General features: G+C 40.0%; 1 protein-coding gene across 7 annotated transcripts in view; it reads left to right on the top strand.

Moving 5' to 3' along the window:
• BCAS3 (BCAS3 microtubule associated cell migration factor) overlaps window positions 1-26,284 on the top strand; it is a 268,699-nt gene that overhangs the window by 20,855 nt on the left and 221,560 nt on the right. For all 7 annotated transcript variants that reach the window (XR_008966176.1, XM_057378799.1, XM_057378798.1 and 4 more), the window contains exons 5-7: window positions 1,420-1,590; window positions 9,521-9,614; window positions 18,044-18,177. Coding sequence is in view for 6 of the 7 variants with exons in the window: in XM_057378799.1 (XP_057234782.1) it covers window positions 1,420-1,590; window positions 9,521-9,614; window positions 18,044-18,177 (399 nt within the window). In the remaining variant the exon portion in view is untranslated. The remainder of the gene's footprint in view (window positions 1-1,419; window positions 1,591-9,520; window positions 9,615-18,043; window positions 18,178-26,284) is intronic.

Below are 26,284 nucleotides of genomic sequence, written 5' to 3'. Positions count from 1 at the left end.
CACTGCACAAATCCATCCTACCCTCCTCTGCCATGGCCGGGTATAAAAAGAAATAACAAGAAACAAATGGCAGGATATTACTAAAGACTTTAAACCCCCAAAGCCATTGCTGTGCTGAAGGGCTGGCTCGATTTGAAGTGGAAGTATCTCCATTAGCATTAATGGGGTGAGTCCATCAGCAGAGGCATCTCAGAGGTTAATCAGCCTTCCTGGCTGCCCATGGCCATCGATACCGTGTGGCGCCTGCTGCTGTTGGCCCTTCGGAGGTTTTCCTGACAGCAACACTAACAGACTCATCGCCCATGAATTATTAAAACAAACGTTTGGCTGCTAATTGATGAACACTAATGTGTTTTCTAATCACTGCAGTTTGAGATTTTAGCACTAAACAAAGCAGTTGCAATTGATTTGTGGCTGCTTCTTGGTTTCAGCCTGGGATCTGGACGTTTTTTTTTTCCTTTTCAATTTAGCAGGCAGCTTAGCTTGTCTTTTTAGTTAAGAATTGGCTTGTTACAGTGTCATTCCATTCTGATCTCTTTTGCTATTTCTTATTTATATTGCATAATAAATCTGCTCGATGCTTTACAGGCAAATAAGGCGCAGTCCTTGGTTCAAGGAGAAAATATTTAAAGTTGTAGTTGGGCTTGTTTTTCTTTCAATCAGCATCTCTCCTACTGTGGCTACTCTCCCTCTTTCTCCAAATAAAATAAAGCAACATTAAAACAATCTTCAGCATCTTTAGCTGATAAAAGCTGGTGCTGTGGATGTTTTGAAACTTGTAGCTGGGAAATGTGCAGAGCCTGGACCAGTGCTGGGATGTGCCTGAGAGTTCCCCTTTCCAGGACCTTGAGGATGGCAGTTTTGATTTTSCTGGATTTGAGTCCCATATTCAGTTTTGGTGCTTAATTGCTGAGGAAAAAAGGAGTGTGTCAGATGTAGGGAARGCCAAATTCCTGGGCTCTTGCACCGTGCAGGAGACAAAACTGTGTCAGCTTTGGGGGCTGTTTGCATTTCTGTGTCAGCGCTGCCCTCCTCACACCCCTCGTGGCCTCATCTTTGGTCTTCCTGACCATCCATGCYCTGAGAGTAAGTAAAAACAAAGTTAAAAACCTCCAAAACTGGATACTTAAAATAGGAAAATATTAAATTATTTGAACATTGAAATACTTCTTTTTTTTCGATAACACTTTGGCATAATTGGATTCCAAAAGAAAGGTGAATTTTTCCATTTATATTCCAATTCTTTCATGCATAAGATACCAGATATTTTCAGGTTGTTTTGTTAAAGCTTCTTGCAGCTGATACATCACTCCTAAAAAAATTCACTCTGTACTTACATGAACTGGAAAAAATCCGAGCCGAGCCCACAGCACAGCCCTAAACATCACTGAATATTTTTTTTTCCCCTTTTTTTTACAGACAATAAAGACTGGACTGACAATGGTGGGGAAGGTGGTCACACAACTCACAGGAACGCTGCCATCAGGAGCTACTGAAGAGGAAATTCTGGCTCACAGCAACCTCCGCCGGAGTCCCCTGGTGCCTGGGATTGTCACCATCATCGACACCGAGACCGTGGCAGAGGGACAGGTAACAATTTGCACTCAGACAGAGCCCAAATTCACACCCAAATCCCAGGGAAATCATCTCTGTGCTGTTGGGAATGAAAAATAAACCAGATTTTGGCTGGGGTGGAAACTTTCGCGGACACACAGAGCTGGGATAAAATCGTGTTTGGGACTGAAATGCAGCCAAAATGTATTTCTTGTCCTTCCACCATATTTATGTGACATTTTGACAAGATCGAGTGTGAAGTGTCACATTTTGTCTCTCCAACACTTGTTCCTAATTGACATTGATTGATGCTGATCAGTCCAAGTGGAGATGGGCTCTGATTATGTTCATTAATACAGAACGTGGCTGGAAGATGTGGTTGTTTAGGAACAGGGAATTGTTGAATTTCAACTTCTAAAAAAATGAGGAGTGAAGTTGGATAYGAGCTTATAATTTTATATTTTRTRTCATTCCTAAATGCTGTCAGGCACWATGCTGTTTTGTGAGGCATTTGGACTGTTTTACTAATAATAGAATAAATTYATATATATTTATAAATGTATTCTATAATAGAATACATTTATATATATACACTGTTATATACAATAACATACAGACAAAATCATCAGGCACAATCATTTGTTACAAACTCCACACCATTATCAGACAAACTTTAAAGTGMTGGATTTTCCTGTCTTTATGACAGAAAAGATATCCATATCTTTTTTTTTAATTTTMATTTTAAAGTGTCTGGTCCTGGATTCAGTGTTTATGCAGAACTCACACACACTTCATTATTCTGTAACTAGTCTGTAATACTTTCTTCCTCGTGGTGACATTTATTGAATTTAAAGATAAAAAAACTCTTCATTTTTTCTTTTTTGCCCCTATCTTTTATGATGCACATTGCAGGTTAGTTAATGAGATATTAAGGACACATCAATAGTCAAGTTATTTTCTTTCCTGACAGAAAAATAAAATGTTTTACGTGAAAAAAACCGAAACAAAGTTATGGTTGTTCCTGAAAATTAATTTTATTAATTAAATTTAATTAATTAATTAGCCAAGCAGTGTTGCATTGGAAGGGGGTTATACATAAAATATTATAGAACTTTTCTTGCAAAATTGAAATAAAAGTAAAAATGGAAAAAAAAATTGAGATCTTAGAATCAGGTCTTGAAATAATTCTGTTGGCTGTTGGGGATTTGATTTTATTTCCAGGGAAAAATAGAAAAAGGTCTTTTGGCTCTTCATATGCAGCAAGTAAAGAAAAAAAAAAGACAAATTTTGCTTCATAAATTTCTGATGAAGCTGTTTAATGTGGTCATTATTTCTGCTGGTCGCTGTCCATGCTTTGATTCTCCTGCATAGCCCTAGAGGGAAAAAAAAATGATAGATCTTAGGTTTTTAAAGCTTGTTRTGGATGATTTAGGGGTTTTATGAACTTGTCCTCTGACCTTAACAATAGCTATCAAAGCCTAAAGGGCACTACAGGAGAGGAGCTGTAAAAATGATAATGCTTGTCTTGACCAAATCCTGCTGCTCCAGCATAAATAAACCATCAGCTCAGGAAAATAAGTTTTGTCTGGAATCTCTGAGAAGTTGGATATCCTAATTGTAGGTATTGCATTCATATTTTTGTGATCTGAAGCTTTAAAATGCTGTTAAATTATTCATTCCTATCCAGTGCTGTGATTTGCTTTCAGAATTAGGGTTCTATTTATTTCTAGGAAAAAGAGGTTTTGTATTTGTGGAGATACAAGTATAATTTTTTTTTTTATGCAATAAGGGGAAAGGGTTTTAATATTTTATTTGACATTAAGTTTTTGATTAAAATTGGGGGTTTGATTGTTKTTTATTTTGTGTTATGGGTAAAATGATGTCGTGTAGGTGGAAGTTTGTTTTTGGTGTCTCAATCGCTGGCAGGAGCTGATCCCAGACCCRTGAGCTCCTCATTCCCAGGATTTCTGGGATTATTTCAGTCTCCTGTGGAAAATCAGTTTGCTGAGAGTGGGGATCTGAGCTCCATCATCACCCTGGCTGGAATGGAGGAGTGCTGCAGCAGCTTGATGGTGCCATGTCCAGCCTCTCTGGTGTTTTAGGGTCCATCTCTGTTTTCCGTGACTTTCCTGAAGTTCTTGATTTATAAAATCACAGATTCAGACTCAGTAAGTGTAAAAAAGTTCATCAAACCCAACCTTTGAATGCTGCCATTCCCATCAAACCACGAAGAGCCACATCTGCTCATTTTTGGAACCTCCCAGTGATGGTGACTCCACTTCCCTGGGCAGCMYCTTCCAAAGMTGAAGKGATTTTTCCTCATTTTATCATCCCAATTTTCAGATTCCTGAAAATAAAGAGTTCTGGGTGGAATCAAACAAACTTTCCCTACTGGGATGAGATGTCTGGTTTGGGATATTCCGTGGCTGTGCCCATCCCATGCTTTGCTCTCTCTACACTAATCAGGAAACACTGAATTAAAAATTCCAACCCAGTATTTTCTGGGCTAAATTAACACTTGGGAAGTCTTAAATCCCATTCAGCAGGGATTTGGTGGAGATTGGGATGTGCTCACGTGGATTTCAGCCTTGACACAACTGAGGGGAATTTCAGAAGCAGGAAGGAGTTATTTATTTCCTTATCATCAGTGCACTCCTAATATAAAATAAATACCTCACCTCCTTCAGGTCAGTAAAGATTCCTATCGCCTGCACAGCCTGACTAAAATTTGAGTGTTTCAGTGAAAGAACAATTTTCCAAGCAAAAAAATATAACTGTCAGTAAAAAAAAAAGAAAAGGAAGAAATCCCTTTAAAAAGAAAAAGAAAATTAAGACAACAACAGTAAAACTAAGGCAGGCAAACACATCATTTTGGAGGAAAAATAAGGTTTTTTTTCAGTAGAGAAGCATTTAAAAATGTATTTAATGTCTTGTAAATTAATGAGCCAAGTACTTGTTCAGTTTGAGGAGCAACACAAGTTTTAGAGATGGGCTGAGCTGCTCTGCATGTGTGCAAATATTACAGTTTCTGTGTACAAATACAGCAATTTCTGTGCACAAATACAACAATTTCTGTGCACAAATACAGAAATTTCTGTGCACAAATATAACAATTTCTGTGCACAAATACAGAAATTTCTGTGTACAAATACAAATTTCTGTGCACAAATACAGCAATTTCTGTGCACAAATATAGAAATTTCTGTTTTCAAATATAGTAATTTCTGTGTGCAAATATAGCAATTTCTGTGTACCAATATGACAATTTCTGTGCCAGTGGGATGATGGAAGAACACATTTTGGACACAAGCCAGAAGACAAACAACAGTTTTAAGTTTTCACTGATTTTGTTATTATTTCTCCCATTTCAAAGGCAAACTCACCCCTGAAAAATACACAGTTAAACACCAAAGAACTCKCCTAATGGAATCTTGCAGGATTAAATCTGCAGGGAAAATACTTTTAATAAACTTCATGAATGTGGATATTGTAGCAAACTCTCATCCCCAGCAGTTGTTTATGTGGTAGCTCCTACTTTCATAATTGGTGATACTTTAAGAAAATTTGAATTATGAGGTAATTAAATAAATGCAGAGGAATGCGGAATTATTGACGTTGGCTGTCAGGAGATATTTGTAAAAGAAATAAAAATAATTATCGAAATGCCCAAGTAACTCTGTGGTAAACCAAAATATGTTAACAAGGTTGTGTGCTTGTTTAAACTTCTTTCTAATGAAGTGTTAGCAAACTTTTCAGTTCGATGGAAGGACTATTTATTTGAATCCCTTAATTAGCTGCAATGGATCAACCTAAAGCTGTACAGATGTCCTCTTTTTCAGTAATTGGAATTAAATGTGGACGACTTTATTGGCTGAGGTTTGAAAGAAAAATTATTTTCTTTCGACCTTTGTTTCTGTATTCTTAATTAATTCATCCACCGGGCCACCCACGTGCAGGCTGCAATAATGACCTCGCTCAAAAGTCGCCAGTTTTGGGGCTGAATGTAAATCTGTTCAACATCCAGCAGTTGGGTGACAGAGAAAGATTTAAAAACACAAAAATTCTGGGGCTGTGATTGATGAGATCTCGCAGCTCATCCACAATTCAGGCGAATATTGGAGGGAATATTTTCAAAACAGCTCAGCAAAATGAGATAACATGTTGATCTGTTTATGTTTGAAAATGTGATCAGGCCTCCTTTTTTTTTTTTCCTGTTCCCTATTAACTTTTTATTGCATTAAAGAGGAATTTTCAGAAAAAAAAAAAAAGCAGCCGACCGCCGCAGTTTTCAAAAGTTCATTTTCATTTGGTGAGGGGTTGGTAGCAATTGAAGCAAATCGAGATGCTTATCAGGAGYAGGAATTATTGTGAGCAAAAAGAAGCTCAAAGAGTGAGGCATATTCCATAATAAAACTTTAACTGCAGACATAATTCCACTGGTCATTAACACCAGGGCTTTTATTTTAGGAGCAGCTTTGGKGAAGGCTGAGCCAATGTCCCGATGTTCAGAAATTTCACCTCAGTTTTGCTTCACTTTTTTTACATCTCTGTGTATCACAGCAGAATTCTTTTTTATATAGAAATATAAAAAGAGCACCAGGATTCCCTCAGAGCATAATACTGTCTGCCTCACTTTTATTAAAGGAGATCTGGTTTTTGTCAAGAAGACATTTTTGTCTCAGATAAATGGTTCAGGCTGAGCACAAGGCTGGTTTGAGTTTATGCTGGATTCTATTAAAAGGAGTGCAGTAGTTAATGCCACAGATCTATCACTTTTAGCCCCTTCCCACTGAAGTTTGACCTTGGCTCTAACTTGGGGGAGGCTCTTTGTGTGGATCAAACTCCAGCTCTTTAAAGAGTTGGGGATCTCAGCAAATATTTGTGATATAATATTCATATTTGGAATTATTGCCAAACCTATTTGTTTTGATGATGAGGGGATTGCTCTTTCCTTAATTATATTAAGAGTAGGACCTGCTTGATTCGATTTGGGTCCATTTTTATTTGTGTTACTTTCATGTTTTATTTAAAAACATGTCTCCACTGGGATAAGTGGAGCAATTTGCCTTTAAAGATTAAAATAATTAAAGTCATAATTACGAGTGGCTTCTGTTCAGCAGGAGGGAAAATACCACGGAGGGAGGAAAATATGGCACAGGAGAGAAAAGCTCTGGCTGCTGCTTCCTCCTGCCCTGTTGGCTGACAGTAAATACAGCCATGCCCTCGTGTTTGGTTTCTCTTTTTGGGGTGAGATAACGAGGATTTRATGAATTTTTTATTCATTTCAATGTTCAGCTGTGACAGAGCTGTTTTGACTCGGCAGCTTTTGGGGAAATCCTGTTGGGAGATGATTTTGTTATTTTGTTATTGGAAGTCTCAAGCAATAATTCATGGAGCAAAACAGGAATAGTTTCTCTTTTCCTTATTTTGAATGGGATCAATAAATGGGAAATGCAGGTATAAAGTGCATTTCTGCACTTTATACCTTTCTGGTTACACCAGGTTATTGTGGCAGGTCTTGTGTCTGTATCTGAAAGAATTCTCAAGGATTTTTGCTGCTCAGCTGATTGAAATATTGATTAATGTAAGGGTTAAATATTCCCTTTTCTTTCTGGGAGGTGATTTTGTTATTTTGTTATTGGAAATCTCAAGCAATGGAGCAAAACAGGAATAGTTTTCTATTGGAGCAAAACAGGAATAGTTTCTATTTTCCCTAATTTGAATAGGATCAATGAATAGGAAATGCAGATATAAAGTGGGTTATTCTTTCTGGTTACACCAGGTTATTAGAGCAGGTCTCGTGTCTGGATCTGAAAGAATTCCCAAGGATTTTTGCTGCTGAGCTGATCAAAATACTGATTTATGTAAGGGTTAAATATTCCCTTTTCTTTCTGTGAGGTGATTTTGTTATATTGTTATTGGAAATCTCAAACAATGGAGCAAAACAGGAATACTTTTTTATTTTCCCTAATTTGAATAGGATCAATAAATACGAAATGCAGGTATAGAGTGGGTAATCCTGATGGGTTACACCAGGTTATTATAGCAGGTCTCTTGTCTGGATCTGAAAGAATTCTCAAGGAGTTTTGCTACTCAGCTGATTGAAATACTGATTTATATAAGGGTTAAATATTCCCTTTTCTTTCTGGGAGGTGATTTTGGTATTTTCTTATTGGAAATCTCAATGGAGCAGAAAAACAGGAATACTTTTCTATTTTCCCTAACTTGGATAGGATCAATGACTAGGAAATGCAGGTATAAAGTGGGTAATCCTTTCTGGTTACACCAGGTTATTAGAGCAGGTCTCATGTGTGAATCTGAAAGAATTCCCAAGGATTTTTTGCTGCTCAGCTGATCAAAATACTGATTTATGTAAGGGTTGCATATTCCCTTTTCTTTCTGGGAGGTGATTTTGGTATTGGAAATCTCAAGCAATGGAGCAAAACAGGAACAGTTTTTCTTTTCCTTAATTTGGATAGGATCAATAAATGGGAAATGCAGGTATAAAGTGGGTAATCCTTTCTGGTTACACCAGGTTATTAGAGCAGGTCTTGTGTCTGGATCTGAAAGAATTTACAAGGATTGTTGCTGTTCAACTGATCAAAATACTGGTTTATGTAAGGGTTAAATATTCCCTTTTCTTTCTGGGAGGTGATTTTGGTATTGGAAATCTCAAACAATAAACAATTCATGGAGCAGAGCAGGAATACTTTTCTATTTTCCTTAACTTGGATAGGATCAATAAATAGGAAATGCAGGTATAAAGTGGGTAATCCTTTCTGGTTACATTAGGTTATTAGGGCAGGTCTCATGTCCTGATCTGAAAGAATTCCTAAGGATTGTTGCTGCTCAGCTGATCAAAATACTGATTTGTGTAAGGGTTGAATATTCCCTTTTCTTTCTGGGAGGTGATTCTGGTATTGAAAATATCGAGAAATAATTAATGGAGCAAAACAGGAACAGTTTTCTATTTTCCCTAATTTGAACAGGATCAATGAATAGGAAGTGCAGGTATAAAGTGGGTAATCCTGGTGGGTTACACCAGGTTATCAAAGCAGGTCTCATGTCTGGATCTGACAGAATTCCCAAGGATTGTTACTGCACAACTGATCAAAATACTGATTTATGTAAGGGCTAAATATTCCCTTTTCTTTCTGGGAGGTGATTCTGGTATTGAAAATAGCAAGAAATAATTCATGGAGCAAAAAAACAGGAATAGTTTTCTATTTTCCCTAATTTGAATAGGATCAATAATTGGGAAATGCAGGTATAAAGTAGGCAATCCTGGTGGGTTACACCAGGTTCTCAGAGCAGGTCCCATGTCTGGATCTGAAAGAATTCCCCAGGATTGTTACTGCACAACTGATCAAAATACTGATTTGTGTGAGGGTTAAATATTCCCTTTTCTTTCTGGGAGGTGATTTTCCTATTGGAAATCTCAAGCAATAATTCATTGAACAAAACAGGAACAGTTTTTCTTTTCCTTAATTTGAATAGGATCAATGAATAGGAAATGCAGATATAAAGTGGGTAATTGTGGTGGGTTACACCAGGTTATTGAGGCAGGTCTTGTGTCTGGATCTGAAAGAATTTCCAAGGATTGTTGCTGTTCAGCTGATCAAAATACTAATTTATGTAAGGGTTAAATATTCCCTTTTCTTTCTGGGAGGTGATTTTGTTATATTGTTATTGGAAATCTCAAGCAATGGAGTAAAACAGGAATACTTTTCTATTTTCCCTAATTTGAATAAGATCAATAAATGGGAAATGCAGGTATAAAGTGGGTAATCCAGGTTATTAGGGCAGGTCTCATGTCTGTGGATCAGGTTCCTGAGGATTGTACTGACTCAGTTCATGGTGAATTCCACCATGGACACCTCCCAAACCAATCCCAGTGTCAGTAAATCAGGATTCTCCCCCCTGGTGTGATTTTCCTTCCTAACCCCTGCTCTGTTGCCATCCCCAGGTGTTGGTGAGCGAGGATTCGGACAGCGATGGCATCGTGGCCCATTTCCCTGCCCATGAGAARCCCATCTGCTGCATGGCTTTCAACCCCAGTGGTAAGAGAATTTCTGYTTCTGGTGGAGATGGGAGCAGGGCAGTGAATCCATGGAAATGAATTCCTGGTTCTGGGGGGTTTGCTGGATCCCTGCTCCACGGAGCTCGGATGTGTCATTCGGCTTTTCTGGAAATTTCAAACTTTTGTTCATTTTTCTGGTGGTAGAAAGGAGGGGATTCAGTCCCTCTGCCACTGCTGAGGAATTCCTGGCAGTTGGGATCCTGCCAGCCAGGTGCCCATGTGTGATACTCGGCTATGCATGGATTAAATTGCAGTCCTCCAGAAATACAGAAATAAAATTGTTCCACTGTTTTTTAAAGTTACTGACACTGCCATTATTTGTTTGAGTTTGTGATTTTACCCTCTCTCCTGAATGACTTTAATCTGAGAATACTTGTAAGAAACTCCTCAAAAGTACCAATTTCTCCCCTTKTTATCAGTGAACAGTCACTGTGGGCAGCAGAGACAACTACAAACCTCGTGTATTAATAGATCGTATTAATATGACAATTAACAGTTCATTATCTATAGATAAATAATGTTCTGACTAATTGCACCAGTACTCAGGGAAACAGAGAATCAACAGCTTCCCCTTGCCTAAATTAACAATTTCTAAAACACAGCAAATGCCAYGAAGATCACGAGGGTGAAGTCACATTTCAGAGAATAAAACTCAATGTCTGTCATTTATRTTTTCACTTTTGCTGACCAGTTGGTGTCATTCTGACACCCCATCTGTTGTGTCAGAACTCCTTAACAGTGCTGTGCAGTTCACTGGGAGTTTGTGACAGAAAAGCTGTATTCTCATCTGCCTGCATTTTCTTGGGAGGGAATTTTYTGTGGAGCTTTGTGCAGTGAACTGAGAATCCTCCAGTCCAGAGCAGTAATTTTGGAAGAAAGATGATACCTAGAGTGGAGCAATGCTAATGAAGTGAAATAAATAAGTGAAATAAATAGGTGAAATAAATGCAGATACTTCAATTAGAATGCTCTATAAATAATAATTAAATGTCTCCTTAAGACAGTTTTTAGGATTGTGTMAATTTAAAGTGTTCATGCAAAACCAAATTAACTTGTTTTTTTCTAAAATGGAAGGATATTTTTACACCTTGCTGGGTACTCAGGTTACAATCAAATTCTTTGGTTTGCTCAGGTACTGGGTGACAATAATTCAGAGAGTGACACAGATCTGATGGTGTTTAATGGCAAAACACTTCTTTTCATGGTGTTGTTTTTGGCTGTGGGAGTTTTGCAGGAGGGATGGGGACAAACCAGCAGAGAACTCTTCCCTCATCTCCTGCACTCAGCCAGTGCCACTTCTGTGCTCTTTATGGAACATCAAGGGTGGGTTTTGTTTGAAGCCAGRGCTGTAAGATCATTCTGCAGTGGGCTGGTGGCAATCAGGCTGAGCTCATTAATGAGAACAAAACAAGAGGTGCCTTTTGATACTGCTCTTGGCTGRTTGCTCTGAAATCCCACTTTTAATCCTGATTTCAGGCAGTGGCTGGGGGCTGCACTGAACACAGCAAAGCACTGCTCTGATTCACAGAGAATTTCACATTCTGGGGCTCCAAACAGCTGAACTCCACCGTGTCTCAGCCCAGGAGCTGCAGAGGTGCTCAGGGCTGGCAAAATTGGCAAGGTTGGGTTAAAAAAATCCAAAATAAAACCATCAGTGCCACTGATGGTCAGTGGGAGAAGGATTCACATTGTCATGCAAGGGATGCTGTGGATGGACAGGAAGCAGGGAGCAGATTTTGCCATTTATGTTCTTAATAAATAACACAGGCACTTGGTGTTTTATTTATTTCTTAAAACCCTTCCCATGAAACTTTCTTTAAGGCCAAAATCAATTGCCTATATGAATATCTTCTGTCTGCAAAACGTGGCTCATGTGAGACAGAATTTTTAAGGTTGGAAAATGGAATTCATTTCTGAGTCAGTGTTGTAGCTGACAYATGCATTCTGTTTATTTGGAGTGGTTTAGGGTCATAAAATGGGGATTTTTCAGGATTTATAGAAATATGAAGCACAGGGATGAATATTCTTTTTAGGTTAGCTTGAGTTACTGATTGGACTGGGTTTGACACAACAAATGAAAGTGTTTTACCCCAAAGCTGCCTGCTCTTGAGACACTGAGAGAGAGAAGGAACTGGAATTGCGTGTCGAGGCGGAACTAATAAATCACAGTTTTTAATTTCCATGGTTTATTTCCAATGAAAACAGTGAGGATATTGATACAATCAAGTTTTTAGATGGAAATAATGTATTTTGTGATTGTTTGTTGCCTRAAAAAGGGCTTTTTCATTAATGTGATTTTTGCCACCAAATCTTAGATGTCCCCAACACTGAAGTTTTCAGGTAACAAATGTGTTCCTTTTCTTCTCATGTCTAAGAAAATATTTCATAATCAACTGTACATGGGATGGGGCAGATACATTCCAATTTTAATGTCAAAGAGGAAARTTTTCAAATAAGATTCTCAATTAGTAAACAGCAAAACAATGGTGTTGGTTTAGAAATATCTGGTTTGTTTATTTTTTTCCTTTTAAATGTGGTGAATAAATGATCTGCTTTCTAGAAGTGTTGCTCCTGCCAGCTTAGCAGCTGAGAGCTGTGAAGTGCAAGACATTGAAAATTTAAAATAATTACGCTTCCTTGGCTGCAAAAGAGATTTTCCACCCATTAATAACGAGAAAATTAATGTTGGGCCAGCAGTAAAACAGATTAAACTGTGTCCCYCTTGGGATGCCTGACTGCACCTTTAACAGACCTGAAATTGCTCTGATTATTTGAATGTTCTGTATTGAAATGTGGCGGTGGCCTTGAGTTAATCGTTAAAGAGGGTGAAATTGGAACATCTCTGCACAAGTTTTTCCTGTTGATSAGAGAAAAGGGGCAGGAAAACACTCCTGAAGAGTGAAACGAGCTGTAATTATTTAATGACAGAATAATTCTGTTTCTTTTTTTCTGGTTTCCAACTTGAATTTTGCCTTGGAAGAMAAATCCATTAAAATTAAGGATAAATGTTGTGTCACCCAGAGGGGAGGAATCCTGGCTTGATCAAATAATTTTGAGTTGATTGTGAAGGAAGAGCCGTAGCTATGGATTATTTTAGGAGTTATAAGAGTCACAGGGAGTTATTTATTCACAAAATAATATTTTATTTTGCTTCTCTTTCTTTTGACTTCTTGGGTTTTTTAAAAATATTTACATTAAATCTTTACATACATGTGTTTATTTTGCGGCAAATTGTGCTAAAATCAGAATTTCATGATTTAGTTAAGGTTTTTTGAGACTGGATTTTGCAGCTGTAGCACATGTTCCACTCGAGAACATCCAGGGGCTGAGCAGCTCTGATTTTTGGCTGCATTTTCACTTCCCTGGGAGAGGAGTTGAGGATAAMTAAAGCTGTTCCTAGGTCTGGTGAGATGCTTCAGAAAATCATGGGCCATATAAACTTTGTCACATCCTGGGAGCTGCAGTGGGACAGGAATCCTGACCCAGAGAGCCTATGGAAGGTGGAAATTCTKGGAGAAATCTGTATGGACTGATCCAGGAGTGGCTTTAAGTCACTGTGGATCCCCTGAGCGTTCTGATCCTTTAATCTGGAAACCTTCAAAGCTCAACACCAACCATCAAATTTCAGATTTTCAGACTGAGGGTGAGAAGTTCCTATTTTTCATCCCTTTTTGGACAAACAGTGGCTGCACTTGTCTCTCTGTGGCCGGGCATGGAAATGTCACATTTGGGTTCCTGAATTTATGGATCTGTGTTTCCTCCACGCTGATGTGTGCCTGATCTCCCAACACTGGTGGTTTTAGAAAAAATCCAGCACAGCTTGAAGGAGTCAAATCCTTCAGTGAGAACTGGCAGAGTGACCTCTTTGGGGAGTRGAAAACCCTCCTGTCCCTCGGAAAATCAAAGGGAAGCTCCTGGTGGAACTCCAACGTGGACCTCGTTTGGATGCACACAATCAACAGCTCTGCAATTAGGGAGGTGTCACAAATAGGGAGGTGTTACAAATAAGGAGGTGTTAAAATAGGATGTTCTGGGGCTGCCCAGCTCTCCCAGCTTTCCCAATCTCCCTGCACCCCACGGGCAGCCCCAGTCCCAGCCTGCAGGTCGAGCRGGGCGCGGAGGAAACTCGCAGATAAACAGAGCGCAGCGCCCCGGCTCCCGAGCGCGCCGCGCTTCCGCTTCCAGGCCCTATAATTAGAAGTCCTTCTTTTCCTCGTATTCCCAGTTGACGCAAATGCTTTTTGTGGCTTGGCACCTCGTTTAGGGCGTGGGCTCAGTTTATGGCCAGGCCAGAGTCTGGTTTAGTCTTCTGATACTGCAGAAATAGCTCTTAACCCGCAGTCTGCATCTGTACTGGTTTTGCCTTTTATGCATATATTCCTCGTGTTTTTATTTCCATCCTGAAAGAAGCTGATTGTTTCCCAAACAGAATGCAGGAAAAGTAGGAAGCTGTAAATTAGGGCAGGTAAAACAAAGCTTTGCTGGTTTGTTTTTTTTTTCTCCTCATCTAGGATCTCTGTTCCTTTTAAACTGGATTTTAACCATCTCTGTGGATTTAAAACGACCACACAGTAAAACAGTCATTARTTTAACCTGGCTGCACCCTCGTACTGTGGATAAGCAAAATCAGAATTTTTGCAGTCAGATATATACTAAATAAAGTCTGGTTTACACATAAGTTTCCACTGGGTCCTGTGTGTGCAAGACTTCCAATGGATTTCAGCTGTTATCTGTTAAACAGGGATTAATGCCAGTTTGAAAAATAAGCAGGAAATCCTCGAGAATTATTCACKTTTCATCTCTGATTATTCATCCATAAAGTCCCCTCATAAGAGAAAACATTTGGACTGAACTTAGCACAGCTTTAACCTGCACTTCCGTCCAAACAATTTTTGGGGAAAACTGTCACAAGGACTCTTAAAAAGCCAGACTTGAAGTTTCCTGTGCTTGAAAGCGAAAGCGAGGTGGGACCAGGATTGCTGTTGGTTTTTCTCCTTTGGGATTAGGAATTCCTGCTGGGATTCTGCAGGGAGATGGAGAGAGAAAYGAAATGATTGAGCCATAATGGAAAACTGGGATTCTTCAGCGTGGAGTAACGAGAGCTGGAAAATCCCACCGCAAAGCKCAGCCCGGTGTTCAGGAACACGGCTGATTTATTGTTCGAATAACAGGGGCGAGGAAGGGATTTCAAAACTGTTTTATAAATATTCGTTCTTGCCCATCTGCGGTGTTGTGCTTGGGACCTCCGTGTTGATCCAAGYGCTGCCAGAATATATTTGTACTTCAAATGCACAAGGGGGTGTGAAAGGTCCTCCTTTCACTTACTGAAAAAGAGTCTCTGATACAAGTGAAGGGCCTGTTTTCCCTGGGTTTTCATCTATTAAATGCATTTATTCCGAGCAGGACAGGCAGCAGGAGTTTAGATTAGACACAAATTGCCAAGTCGGATACCACCCATCCTTCTATTTTTAAGTCAATTCCTTCCCAGCCACAAATGTATTATCTTTCACCTCTGTACTCCTTCAAGTTAGCAAAAACAGAGGAAAGAAACCCCAAACCAGACCCAGAAACCCAAAGGCAAAGCCCACATGGAAAAAAGGGCTGGGAGATCATCTGGAGCTGCTCAGAGCTGCAGGTGGGAGAGGGAACATCGCGGATCTGAGGTGACACCGAGGGGACACACAGGTGCCACCGTGGGCTCTGGGGGCTCATGTGCCACGGGGTGTGGTGTTTGTGCCCAGAGGAACCTAAAGGCAGAGTTATGGGGTTGGGAAGGAGCCTGAGGGGATGAAACTCTGCTTGTGCTGCCTGCAGACACCTGGGAACCAAATCCTGCTGAGCCGAGCACCCGAGGAGTGCATGGATCCCCCAGGATTGTGATCCCGCTGTTTGCACTGGCTCAGGATCATCACAGCTTCTTGTCTCCAGTTCCAGACAGAGTTTTGGCACATTGAAGGTTTTTTTTTACGCCCTTCCATGTGCTGGGGTCTGCGTGAGGAGCTCTGGGTCCTCTCAGCCCTGGGGCTGTGTTTATATAAAGACTTCTCCAGTTTGGGGGAAGAGAAAATATCTGTTTGCAGAGCCTGTCTGCTCAGATTGAGAGAGGTCTCATGGATCCATCTCCTCCAGCTTCTCCTTCTCCAAAGGTTCTTTCCATCAGGAATAAGAGAGCATGAAGGACCCAAAGCATCCTCTGCTTCCRTATAAAACTGATTCTCTGGTGAGGAGAGAAAAACAAGGGAATGGAGAAGAGAAATTCTTACTGGGTTGAATTAGACCTTTTGGAATATCCTCACTCCAGGAACAGTGGCAACCTAATTTCAGCACACAAACCTCTCTTTGCTTCCAGTTTCCTCCTCTGGAAATGCCATATATTATGGAGGACCGCACACTTGACTGGAAGGGAAGTGTAGTTTGTGATGTTGCAGAACAGAATTAATGCAAATTGTGTGCGCGATCCCACACGAAAGGCTTGGCTGCCTCGCACCGGAGCAACTCGAGCTGTATTTCCTATCAACACAGTCACTACAAATCAAGGAAATTGCCAGTTAAGCCAACATTAACATCCAGCCCAACCTCAGCTCACATGCCTTCCCACCCAAACATAATACCCCGGCGCTCGCCCGCGTTTCTCGGCTCCATAACAAACTCCCTTTCATTTCTCACACCCGGGCCCGAGGAGCAGCCGGGAGCAGTAAAATTGTGTCTGCTGGAGGGGATCTTGCTGAGCTCAGAGCGGGATGGGGCTCTTTGAGAGCTGCAGGAAATGCCTGGGCGCAGCCTGGGTGGCCGCGGTGGGTCCGTTCCCTGCCAGCCGCAGTGGTCAAGCTGGGGGAAGCTTGGAGGGATTTCTGTCTCCAAGAGAAATTTGGATTTTTCTGATTCTGTACCTTGCCACGTGGCCCTGGCTGGGTGTCAGGACATTGGGCTCACAAGGTCAAGACTTTGGCCACTGAAATTTTTCTGTCTGGGCCTAAAGGGCCCAAGCTCTCAGATTCCAGATTCCAAAATTTCCGGAGGGAAAACACTGATCATTAAATTACTCATTTAATGATGYAATAATGATCCGGTAGAAAAGTTAATGACACTTAATCTTTACTCTTTCTCCAGCTTAATTCTTTTAAAATTTTTATTTAAAATTTTCCAAGTGTCGTAAGTTAGGACATCAGTGGCGACACGTGAGTGGTTTCAAAAATGCCCTGCTGGGATTTGGGGCAGCAGAGAGAAARGTGAATCCTGGTACCCCCTGTGAATAAATGAAGACAATGAACACTCATTTGTGGCAGTAATAAGATAACCATTTATGCCCTGGAGAAATGTTATGTCAAAAATGGGGGCTTGAGTTTTTTTCCTTTAGTTGTGCTTTATGTGGAGAATTGTTGCAACAGAGCTGGGTGGGAATTCCTGKTTTTTTATTAAGAGATGAGTACCTGGAAAATTATTTAGAATGTTGCTAATAAACGGCTAAAACCACTTTGTACTTGATGTTAATTAAATGTTAGAGGGTTCCTTTGGGAAATAACTTATTAAATTTCTTTAATAACAGAAAAAGAAATTTGTAGTTTGTTATTGTAATCCTAAATCCTGCCATGATGCTGTGCTTTTCTTATATGCACAAAAATCATTAATTTTTGGTATAAACTGGTATAAATTTATGGCAAATTGACTTCAGATATGTTTGTTAATGTTTAAAAACTGGCTTAGGGGCTGACACRTGATGGGATAGGAAAGTAAACAGCAAATATAAGTTCCTGTGGTTCTGCTGGTCTGATTGAATCATTTCAGTACCTCCACCACTGACCTGTTTGCAGTGAAATTGGTACCTCCTCRTTTAGTGTTTCATTAGAAATCTCTGATTTGCTGCTTTCACCAATAAATCTGATAGTTTCTTTCATTTATAAGAAAGATCCTTCTTCAGGATTGGTTTGGTACAGGCTGCTTTGGCTGGATTTCGATAATGTCTCCTCTTCCAAGAATTGTTCTTGTGGAGACATCAATCTGTTTTAGACTGGCTCTTGCCCAGGGAAGAGCATTTTGGGGTTTCGCTTTACCATTCATCACTTCAGTGCTTCAWCTTGGTCACACAGTTCTCAAATTTAATTGGGATAATCAGATTTTTYAGATGTTTTTATAGATTTGTTTTGTAATACTATATTAATACTTAATAATATATTAGTACTTAAGTTATAATGCTGTGAATAGGATTTCAGCTGGAGTTTTGATTCATTTTTATGAGGTGAATCCCTTTCAATTCAGTAATTTTTTGTGTTTTCTTCTGTTTCCAAACCCCAAATGTAAGCCACATCACTGTTTTTTAGACAGATATTAAATCCTCCTCTTTTGCAGTGATTAATCTCTTATTCTTTTGCATTTCTTTTTTTTTTTCCCTTCTTTTTTTGTCTCCCCCAGGGATGTTGCTGGTCACCACCGACACGTTAGGCCAYGATTTCCACGTTTTCCAAATCCTGACCCATCCTTGGTCATCCTCACAAAGTGCCGTCCATCATTTGTACACACTTCACAGGGGAGAGACCGAAGCCAAAGTAAGTGAAACTCTTAGCTGAGCAATAATCCCCAGACACCTTATCCATTCTGTGGATGTTGGCACTTTAATGTTTGTTTCAGCGCACAAAGAGCCTTTCTTGTGCTCCAGCCGCAGAAGGGATAAGAGCAGAGCGTTTAACCTGGACAATAATAAATTCTTGCCCTTTGCAATGAGGTGCTGTCAGATTTATTCCGATCTGGCAGTGCTTCCAAAGGGCCCCGATTATTGGCTGTGTTTGCACTTAACCTTTTCTCGTGTAACACGCTCGGCGTTTGTCTCGTGCCCGTGGAGGAACTGTCAGCGTTGGCTTGGCCCTGGTGGGAAAAGCCACAATCAGACAATTTGAGGGTTGAGAGGAAGAGTTAATCAAAAGGCTGGGATTAACTTTCCTTAGCAAAGTGGGGGAACCTGCAGAGATTCCCTGGTTTAACTTCTCTGCTGAAAAATCGTGCTCTCAGAAATTGGAGACTAAGTCAGGGTGTTATCCAAGGGTGGAAAAGTCTGAAATGGTACTTTAAGCAATACCATTGCTTTAATTTCACCAGAATTTCACCAGTGAAGTGATTTTCTGGTGAAGTGGGRAAAGGGAGCTGGCCTTTATGGCTGTGGTGGGTTCTGCTCCAGTCCTTGACGGTGACGCTTTTGGGCAGCAGCACAACCTCACCTTGGGAGCAATGAGTAACTGCTGAGGATCCTGCTTTAAACAGAGATAAAGATGTCACCACGGGGTAGGGAATGAGTACTGCACTGATGTAATTACACACACGGACTTGTGACAGCCTGGCAGATGTGAAGCTCTGTGACAGGGACAGCCTGGGGCTCTGTGATTATCACCCTGGCACCGGAGCTTGGCTGGTTCTGGTTCCCTGATTACAGCTCCTTCAAACCTTTTCTTCTCCTATGAGTTGARCAATTTCCCCTGAGTTCCTTGCCTTACCTTTGTAACAAGTAGAATGTGAAGCTTTATTGAATGTAGCAGTGGTTGATAACGTTTTGATCCGGGTGAATTTATGTTCCTGGTGGAGTTTAAGTGCTCTAAAGCTTTCCTGCTGCCATTCTGGAAAAGTGTAATTGCTGTCACAGGCAGTGGTTTACTGTAAGAAAGAATAACCAATCTGGAAAGTGAGAGGAAATTAGGAAAAAACTTCATTTGGGATAATATATATATTACTGACAATTTTAATTTTTATAAATACTGCAAAGAGCAATGAGATCTGTGTGTGCACAAACTCTGTCATCTCCCTGGGCATGTTCTAGAACGTGTTTCATGTTTTAGAGTTATTTTTGTTCTYCTTTCATACAAAGAGTCAATATTGAACCCCAAAGCACAGGACTTCAGTCATGAGGAACAACGATGCTCTTCTGCTTTTTACAGCTGATAAATTTGTTTTCAAGGCACACATTGGAAACCAAGCAGAACATGGTTTAGAGAAGAAGCCCTTATTGATACATGTTTTTTTGGGTTATAGTATTAGCATCTCTGTGAAAGCATTGCATTAAAATTCTCAGAATCAACATAGTAAAATTTTTTCCTAGTTTGCCACACAGTTTTCATTTGGGTTGTGAACAGTATAGCTTTTGGAATGGCATAAAATGGAGAAAATTCTAACCAGTCAGAGGTGTGTTGGTGGATTTCACAACTCCCTGGATAATTAAACAATATTGCATTGGTACCTGTGATTCTCAACACACATCATTTGAGATATTTTTATAATATGAGGGATTGTTTTACTGTTTTTTTTTTTTGAATAGCAGTACTTGTAGCAGTTTAGTGAGAAGAGTCGTTGCTGGTGCTGCTCTTTTGTTGTGTGATTTCATAATGAGGAGCATTAGACAAGAATTTTGGAGGCTGTTCAATATAAAACTCTCAGTGCAGCCCACACTGGGACCCTCTGTACCTCTTTTCTGGTTAGAACAGTATTTATACATTTGCTACCAGACATTTTTCCTTTCTTTCTTTTTTTTTTTCCCCGATTTAAAACGAACTGTGAATCAAGGCCAATGGTCTTAAAGGTCACCTTCTGTAGTGGAGCTATAAAAAGTTCTAATTTGTGTTGATGGACATGAGTGATTATCAGTGTCAGAATTTGTTTAGCCAGTGCCCATTACAAATTGTTTAACCATCACCATTATGCCYGTGTTATGTGTGGGATTTAAACAGCCATGCTGAAATCAGCTGCTTTTGCACACAAGATTTTGGCCAACAGCTTCACCCCACATTTCCCARAATCTCCTTTTGGTGACTCAGATGGGGATGGGGTGGGATGGAAAGTGGGACTCTTCCTCAGAAGGGAATCATGAAGACAAGGACCAGGGAAGAATGTGAAGTGCTCAGATAATTCCCTGGTTGGATGAGAGTCCCAAGGTCATGACGTTCAGAGTCACTGTTCTGCAAACACAGACAGAAATCCCTGTTTTGGTTATATCAGATTAAGATCTTTTAGCTTTTAAGTGCCACTTGTGCTATAAATTTTATATTTTCTTTTCCCTTAAGAGGACACAGAGCAGCGTGTCTGATGCACTGAGCAGCACCAGGAAGGTCCATTGGTTGTATTTATGATTAAGAAAGAGAACTGAACCTCTCAGAGCACAGTAYACTCTAAAGAAGGAAAATGTGCACRTGTCTGTGGTGCATGWTTTGGTTAAGGATTTTCTTGTCCTCCAGCTCTTGCGTTGTGAGGCAACACTCASTGCACTCATATTTGTACCCAAGTGCGTTCTGGAAGGTTTTTAATGGAAGCATAGCATGTTCTGAACTAAGGGAGCTCATTTACTTGCAGATGAAAGTTAGCCTGTCACCTGATGATCCTCTCTCTTTGATCTGAAATCGTAAACAGCACAAACAAACCCCCGAAAGCAGCATTATCTCAGCCGAGGCCAAACAAACGCAGCGATAGCATCAGTGGGCTGCTGGCCAGCTCCTCTGTGAGCCTTTCCTCTGTCAGACTTTTGTTATTCCTGCTCCCAGACTGCAGCTAGAGCTGCCTTCAGTCGCTGAAGGTAAACAGAGGGATGATAAAACCCTTCCAGACTGGCTGATTTGACATTTTTCCAGGGAATTTGGGCACAATTTGGTGACTCCACAGAGAGTGGTCAAGGTTGTGCCACGTCCTGTGCCCAAATGTTGGATGAGAACCTTCATGGCCACAAGAAATTCCTCCCTGACTTCTGACATGCTGCAGTTATTGAAACAGTCTCTGGAATAGGGAAATAATAAAGGTTAATTTTGGAGAGTTGATCAGGAGGAGAGGTGACAAGAAGGATTTGAAACAGTCAGGAGTGGCTCATCCCTTGGGGAGAAGGAGCCCTGAGCAGCAGCATTTGCAGGCTCAGTTATTGATGGAGAGCTCAGCTCAGAATCTCTCACCATGTCCACATCCTGCCCTTCCTTGCTTTTGTACAAAACTSAAATCAGTGCTGAGGACTTGGGGAGACAGAGTTGGGTCTGATAAATCATATTGTGTAGCCAGTGATTTTATTATTTTTTCATTTATGTCTGTTGCTACATCATTTCCTTAATTCTCTCAACCAAAAAATTCACATACAGACCAGTTTTCTAATTTATTTTGACCCTTACCTCCTCGGGACTGCTGCTCTTTCTCATTGTTTAATGATACTGTTTTTTTCTCTCTGCACAGCATAATTAAATACTTGAGTCCTGTGCTGCAACAGGGGGTGTTTTTTTCTGTGACACAGCACAGTGATCATGAACAGGTCACGTTCCTGCTGCAGCAGTGCTGCTCCTGCTCTCCACGTTTAATTAAATGCAATGAAATGCACACAAATATCCAGATTGCACCCGGTGTAACTTCACATAACTGACACAGGGATGTCAGGGGGAAAAAAAGGAGTACTAGGAAGATGAAAAAGTGGTTTATTTCTTGTTATTATTATTATTAAAATACGAAGTTCAGCATTGTGAGGTTGTTTTTCTGGCTGTGACAGGATTTACCTGGACATTGTGCCATGGGCTCTGGGCTGTCCCTGTTAGAGCAGGGAGGTTGAGCCCCATCCAAGCTGTGATTCTGTGATAGCAGAAATGATTTTTTTGCTCTGTACAGTCTGGAAAGCTGATCCTCAGTGGATGTTTGACATGTGACATGTCCTTGGAGGGCTCTGTATATTGAATTACCCAACTCTGTCACTCAGAGCAGGCTACATTTTAATTCAGTTTTTCTGGAGGGTTTTGCATCGTAATGTTTGAAACGCAGAGAAATGGGAAAGTTGAAGTTAGAAAGAAAAATGGAAGAGTAATTGGAGGAAAAYGGGAAGGATGGTGACCTTTTGGAGCAAGTCCAGAGGAGACCACTAAAATTTTACAGGTCTGGCGCCCCTCTCAAATGAGGAAAGGCTGAGAGAATTGGGTTGTTCAGCCTGGAAAAGAGGAGGCTTTGGAGTGATCTGCTGGTGGCCTTCCAGTACCTGCAGGGAGCTTGCAAGAAAGATGGAGAGAGTCTAGGACTGAAAAGTATTTTGAAAATATCTTAAGCGTTAATTAACCAAAATTAACCAAAATCTCAAGTCTGTAATTCCCTTTACTGGTCCAGACAGAAGAGGATAGATAAAATTTTAAAATACAGACATGAGTATGAAATGTGCCATTGACCTTGAGCTACAGAATAAACTTTTCATCGTGAGGGATCTGGTGTGCTTTGTGCTTTATTAACATATATCTGTAAACACTGTGGGGTCTTGATTGATCTTTGGTATCTAAACATTACATCATAATTAACAACAAATCCCGAAATCTATTCTAAATACATGAAATAATAGTACATTAACCTAAAGAACAGCAATAAATTGCAACGCTTAGCATAAACTTGAAAACCACTAATGGGCCACTGTGCAGTTTGTTTATACTCAGGGCAGTCGAGAACTCGGCGTAATGTACAGGAACGTGGTGGGGAACAGCACAGCCCAGGCCATAATTTATAGGGGTTTATTCATGGACACAGCTCATTTTTTGAAGTCTTTTCTCAGACTGCCACGATGAGCATTGTCCTTCCAGCCAGGTCTGTGCCTTCTTCAGTTCTGCTGGAGAGTTACGGGTCCTTTGCTCTGCATGGATGGGTTTGTGCTGGTTTGATATGAGCTGATTTAATCCATGCCCTTGGAATTGGGAATATTGGGAATATTGGGAATATTTATTGGGAATATTCTCTGAATCCTTGAGCTGCCCATGATTCTGCTGCTCCTGGTGTGTCTGAATTTGAGAGCAGTGGGCAGCAGGTGAATCACATGGGCAGCAGCAGCTTCCAAAACCCTCTGTCACTGCTCAGCAGGATTCCATAACTCTGTTCCTATAAAACTCAGTTCATTGCATGCTCCTCTGTCAACACTTTTTTCCCTGTTAATCCTGAGTATTAAAACCCTTCTGCCTTTGAGGTTTCAGCCATGAAACACCATTTTCAGCCTTTAGGTAGTCATGGCCATGATGCCCACTCTGACTGCAGCCAGAGTTTATGAGCGCTGTTCAAAGAAAGCCCTTTGCATTATGGCCTTCCAAACTTTCTTCCTGTAGATCAGGAATATTTCTTCCCTGTGTAATGTTTACACTGAGGAAAAAACATCCTGTAGTGATTGTTTCCCAGTTTCTTGGCTGGGRTTGTCATCTGCCAGGGCTGTCGTGTGTAGTTTTTAAAACAACATAACCCTTAGGGTGCCAACTGGAAAGTGAGTATTAAAGTAGAAACACACAATTCTGTTACACTGCACAGTGAAATGGGATTTTTTTCTCTATCATTTCATGGTTGTGTTGAAACTGAGAGTGGCAATTTTGTACATGGTTCATATGTTTGGTTTTGACCAGCAGAATTTGCCMTTTTTAAGCAAGTACTGAAATACTCTCAGTGCAAAGAGAGTATTTCAAGAGTTTCTCCACTGACACCATGACTTTGGAGGGTTTTTTTGGGGCCTATTTTAATCCCTGTTGGGTCTCCAAACCTTTCTGAGCGATCTATTAAGGTGAAACACTTGATAAGCAAACCACAGATCAGTCAGAGCTGAGCTCTGGCTGTGCAGGGGCTGTGGGGTTTTGGGGATCTCTCTGAGCTGTGGTGTCTGACAGCATTTGGGGCTGTCACCCCAAATGAAAGGAGCAGGTGGAGTTTGTGCAATGTTGATGAAGATTTTGTGTCGTGACACTCTGTCAGCCAAATATCTTGTCACAAGTCACAAGACTGACATCCTTTTTTTTATCTCCGAGGCTTCGGGGCTCTGGTGGAAACTTGCACTTTGRTGAATGCTTTGCTGCTTTTGTCTGCAATAGCTGGAGTGCATTTCTGGAATATTTGTCAAGATTTTATCGGTGTTTACTCYGATTTGAGTACCTAGTGTATTGTAAAACTGGCTTCAGTGAAATCTTAAAGAATTTGATGTAGTTTATGCTGTTTAATAATATAATGAAAACTAATCCTTCGTCTGTATGTTTGTTTGGTAAATCCCACTTGTGTCCACAGYTCCTTTTAGTCAGCTTTTACCTTTAAAAACATTTTGGGAAAAATTGTTTTAGTACTTTTTTTCTCTGTGATAAATCATTTTAACCTCAACTACTTGTTTTCTTGAGTTGTCTGCCAGGACGGGCTTGKAAACAAACTTTAATCTCTCTTTTAAAGCATTCCTTCAGGAACAAGAATTTGCTTTCCATCAAAGTGTTGTGTAAAGCACACTTAAAAGAGAATTAAATCCTTCTGGACTTCATATCTGAGATCTATGCAAGGAGTAACYGTAGTGGAAAAATGTTTAACTGTATTTTTATATTTGCTTCAAAACTGACCATTTTAAGCTAAAATAAGACTTGTGCCAGTATTTGTCAAAAATCAGGCCCAGTGGTGAAATCTCTCTCTTTTCTTCTCATCCCTCCCTTTTCCCCTTTTTGGGCAATCTCTAAAGATTAAACAAGCAAATGCAAAACATGTAATTGAAACAATTTCCCAGCTCTTTTTAGAACTAAATTCTGTTTGAAAACTACACCAAGATCTTGTGGCTTTCTKCAGCACTTTGCAGCATGGTTTGTTTTCATAATCTCAGAACATTTTGAAAAGTACACAGAATTTGGAACTGTGAATTACAGTGCAGCGTATAATACATACTGAATTCTAAGTTCATTGATAAATGCACTTTYGTGCACACTTTTGTGCTTTTTTGTACACAGAACTGAAAAGAATTTGAAAATATCTTAAGCGTTAATTAACCAAAGTTAAACAGAATTTCAGGTCTGTAATTTCCTATGCTGGGAATGAAGAATGAAGAGAATAGATAAAATTTTAAAATACAGATGTGAATATTAAATGTKACATTGACCTTTGGTTTTGAGCAGTAGAATTTGCCCCTTTTGACAGCAAGTACTGAAATACTCTTGGTGTTATTGTTCTGCCCCAACTCCACAGCTTTGGGGTTTTTTTTTGGCCCTTTTTAATCCCTGTGGGGTCTCTTATCCTTTCTGAGTAATTTATGAATTATAATGAATCTATGGATTAAATTTAAATAATTTCCTAAACTTGAGTGAGTTCATTGCCATTTCCATTTCAGATTCCATTTGCTCCATTTAACAGCAAGTACTGAAATACTCTTGGTGTTATTGTCCTGCCCCAACGCCACAGCTTTGGGGTTTTTTTGGGGTTTTTTTTTGGGGTGTCTAGTCCTTTCTGAGTAATTTATGAATTATAATGAATCTACTGCTTAAATTGAAATAATTTCCTAAACTCGAGTGATTTCATTGCCATTTCCATTTCAGATTCCATTTGCCCCATTTAACAGCAAGTACTGAAATACTCTTGGTGTTATTGTTCTGCCCCAACTCCACAACTTTGGGGTTTTTTTGGGGGGTTTTTTTTTGGGGTGTCTAGTTGTTTCTGAGTAATTTATGAATTACAATGAATCTATGGATTAAATTTAAATAATTTCCTAAACTCAAGTGATTTCATTGCCATTTCAGATTCCATTTTCCCCATTTACCAGCAAGTACTGAAATACTCTTGGTGTTATTGTTCTGCCCCAACTCCACAGCTCTGGGGTTTTTTTTGGGGTGTCTAGTCCTTTCTGAGTAATTTAAGAATTACACTGAATCTACTGATTAAATTCAAATCATTGCCTAAACTCGAGTG

Source organism: Malurus melanocephalus, unplaced genomic scaffold (assembly GCF_030028575.1).
Source record: "Malurus melanocephalus ecotype Western Australia unplaced genomic scaffold, MMel_1.1 scaffold_376, whole genome shotgun sequence".
Taxonomy (NCBI): domain Eukaryota; kingdom Metazoa; phylum Chordata; class Aves; order Passeriformes; family Maluridae; genus Malurus; species Malurus melanocephalus.
This window is presented reverse-complemented; position numbering and strand designations above follow the sequence as displayed.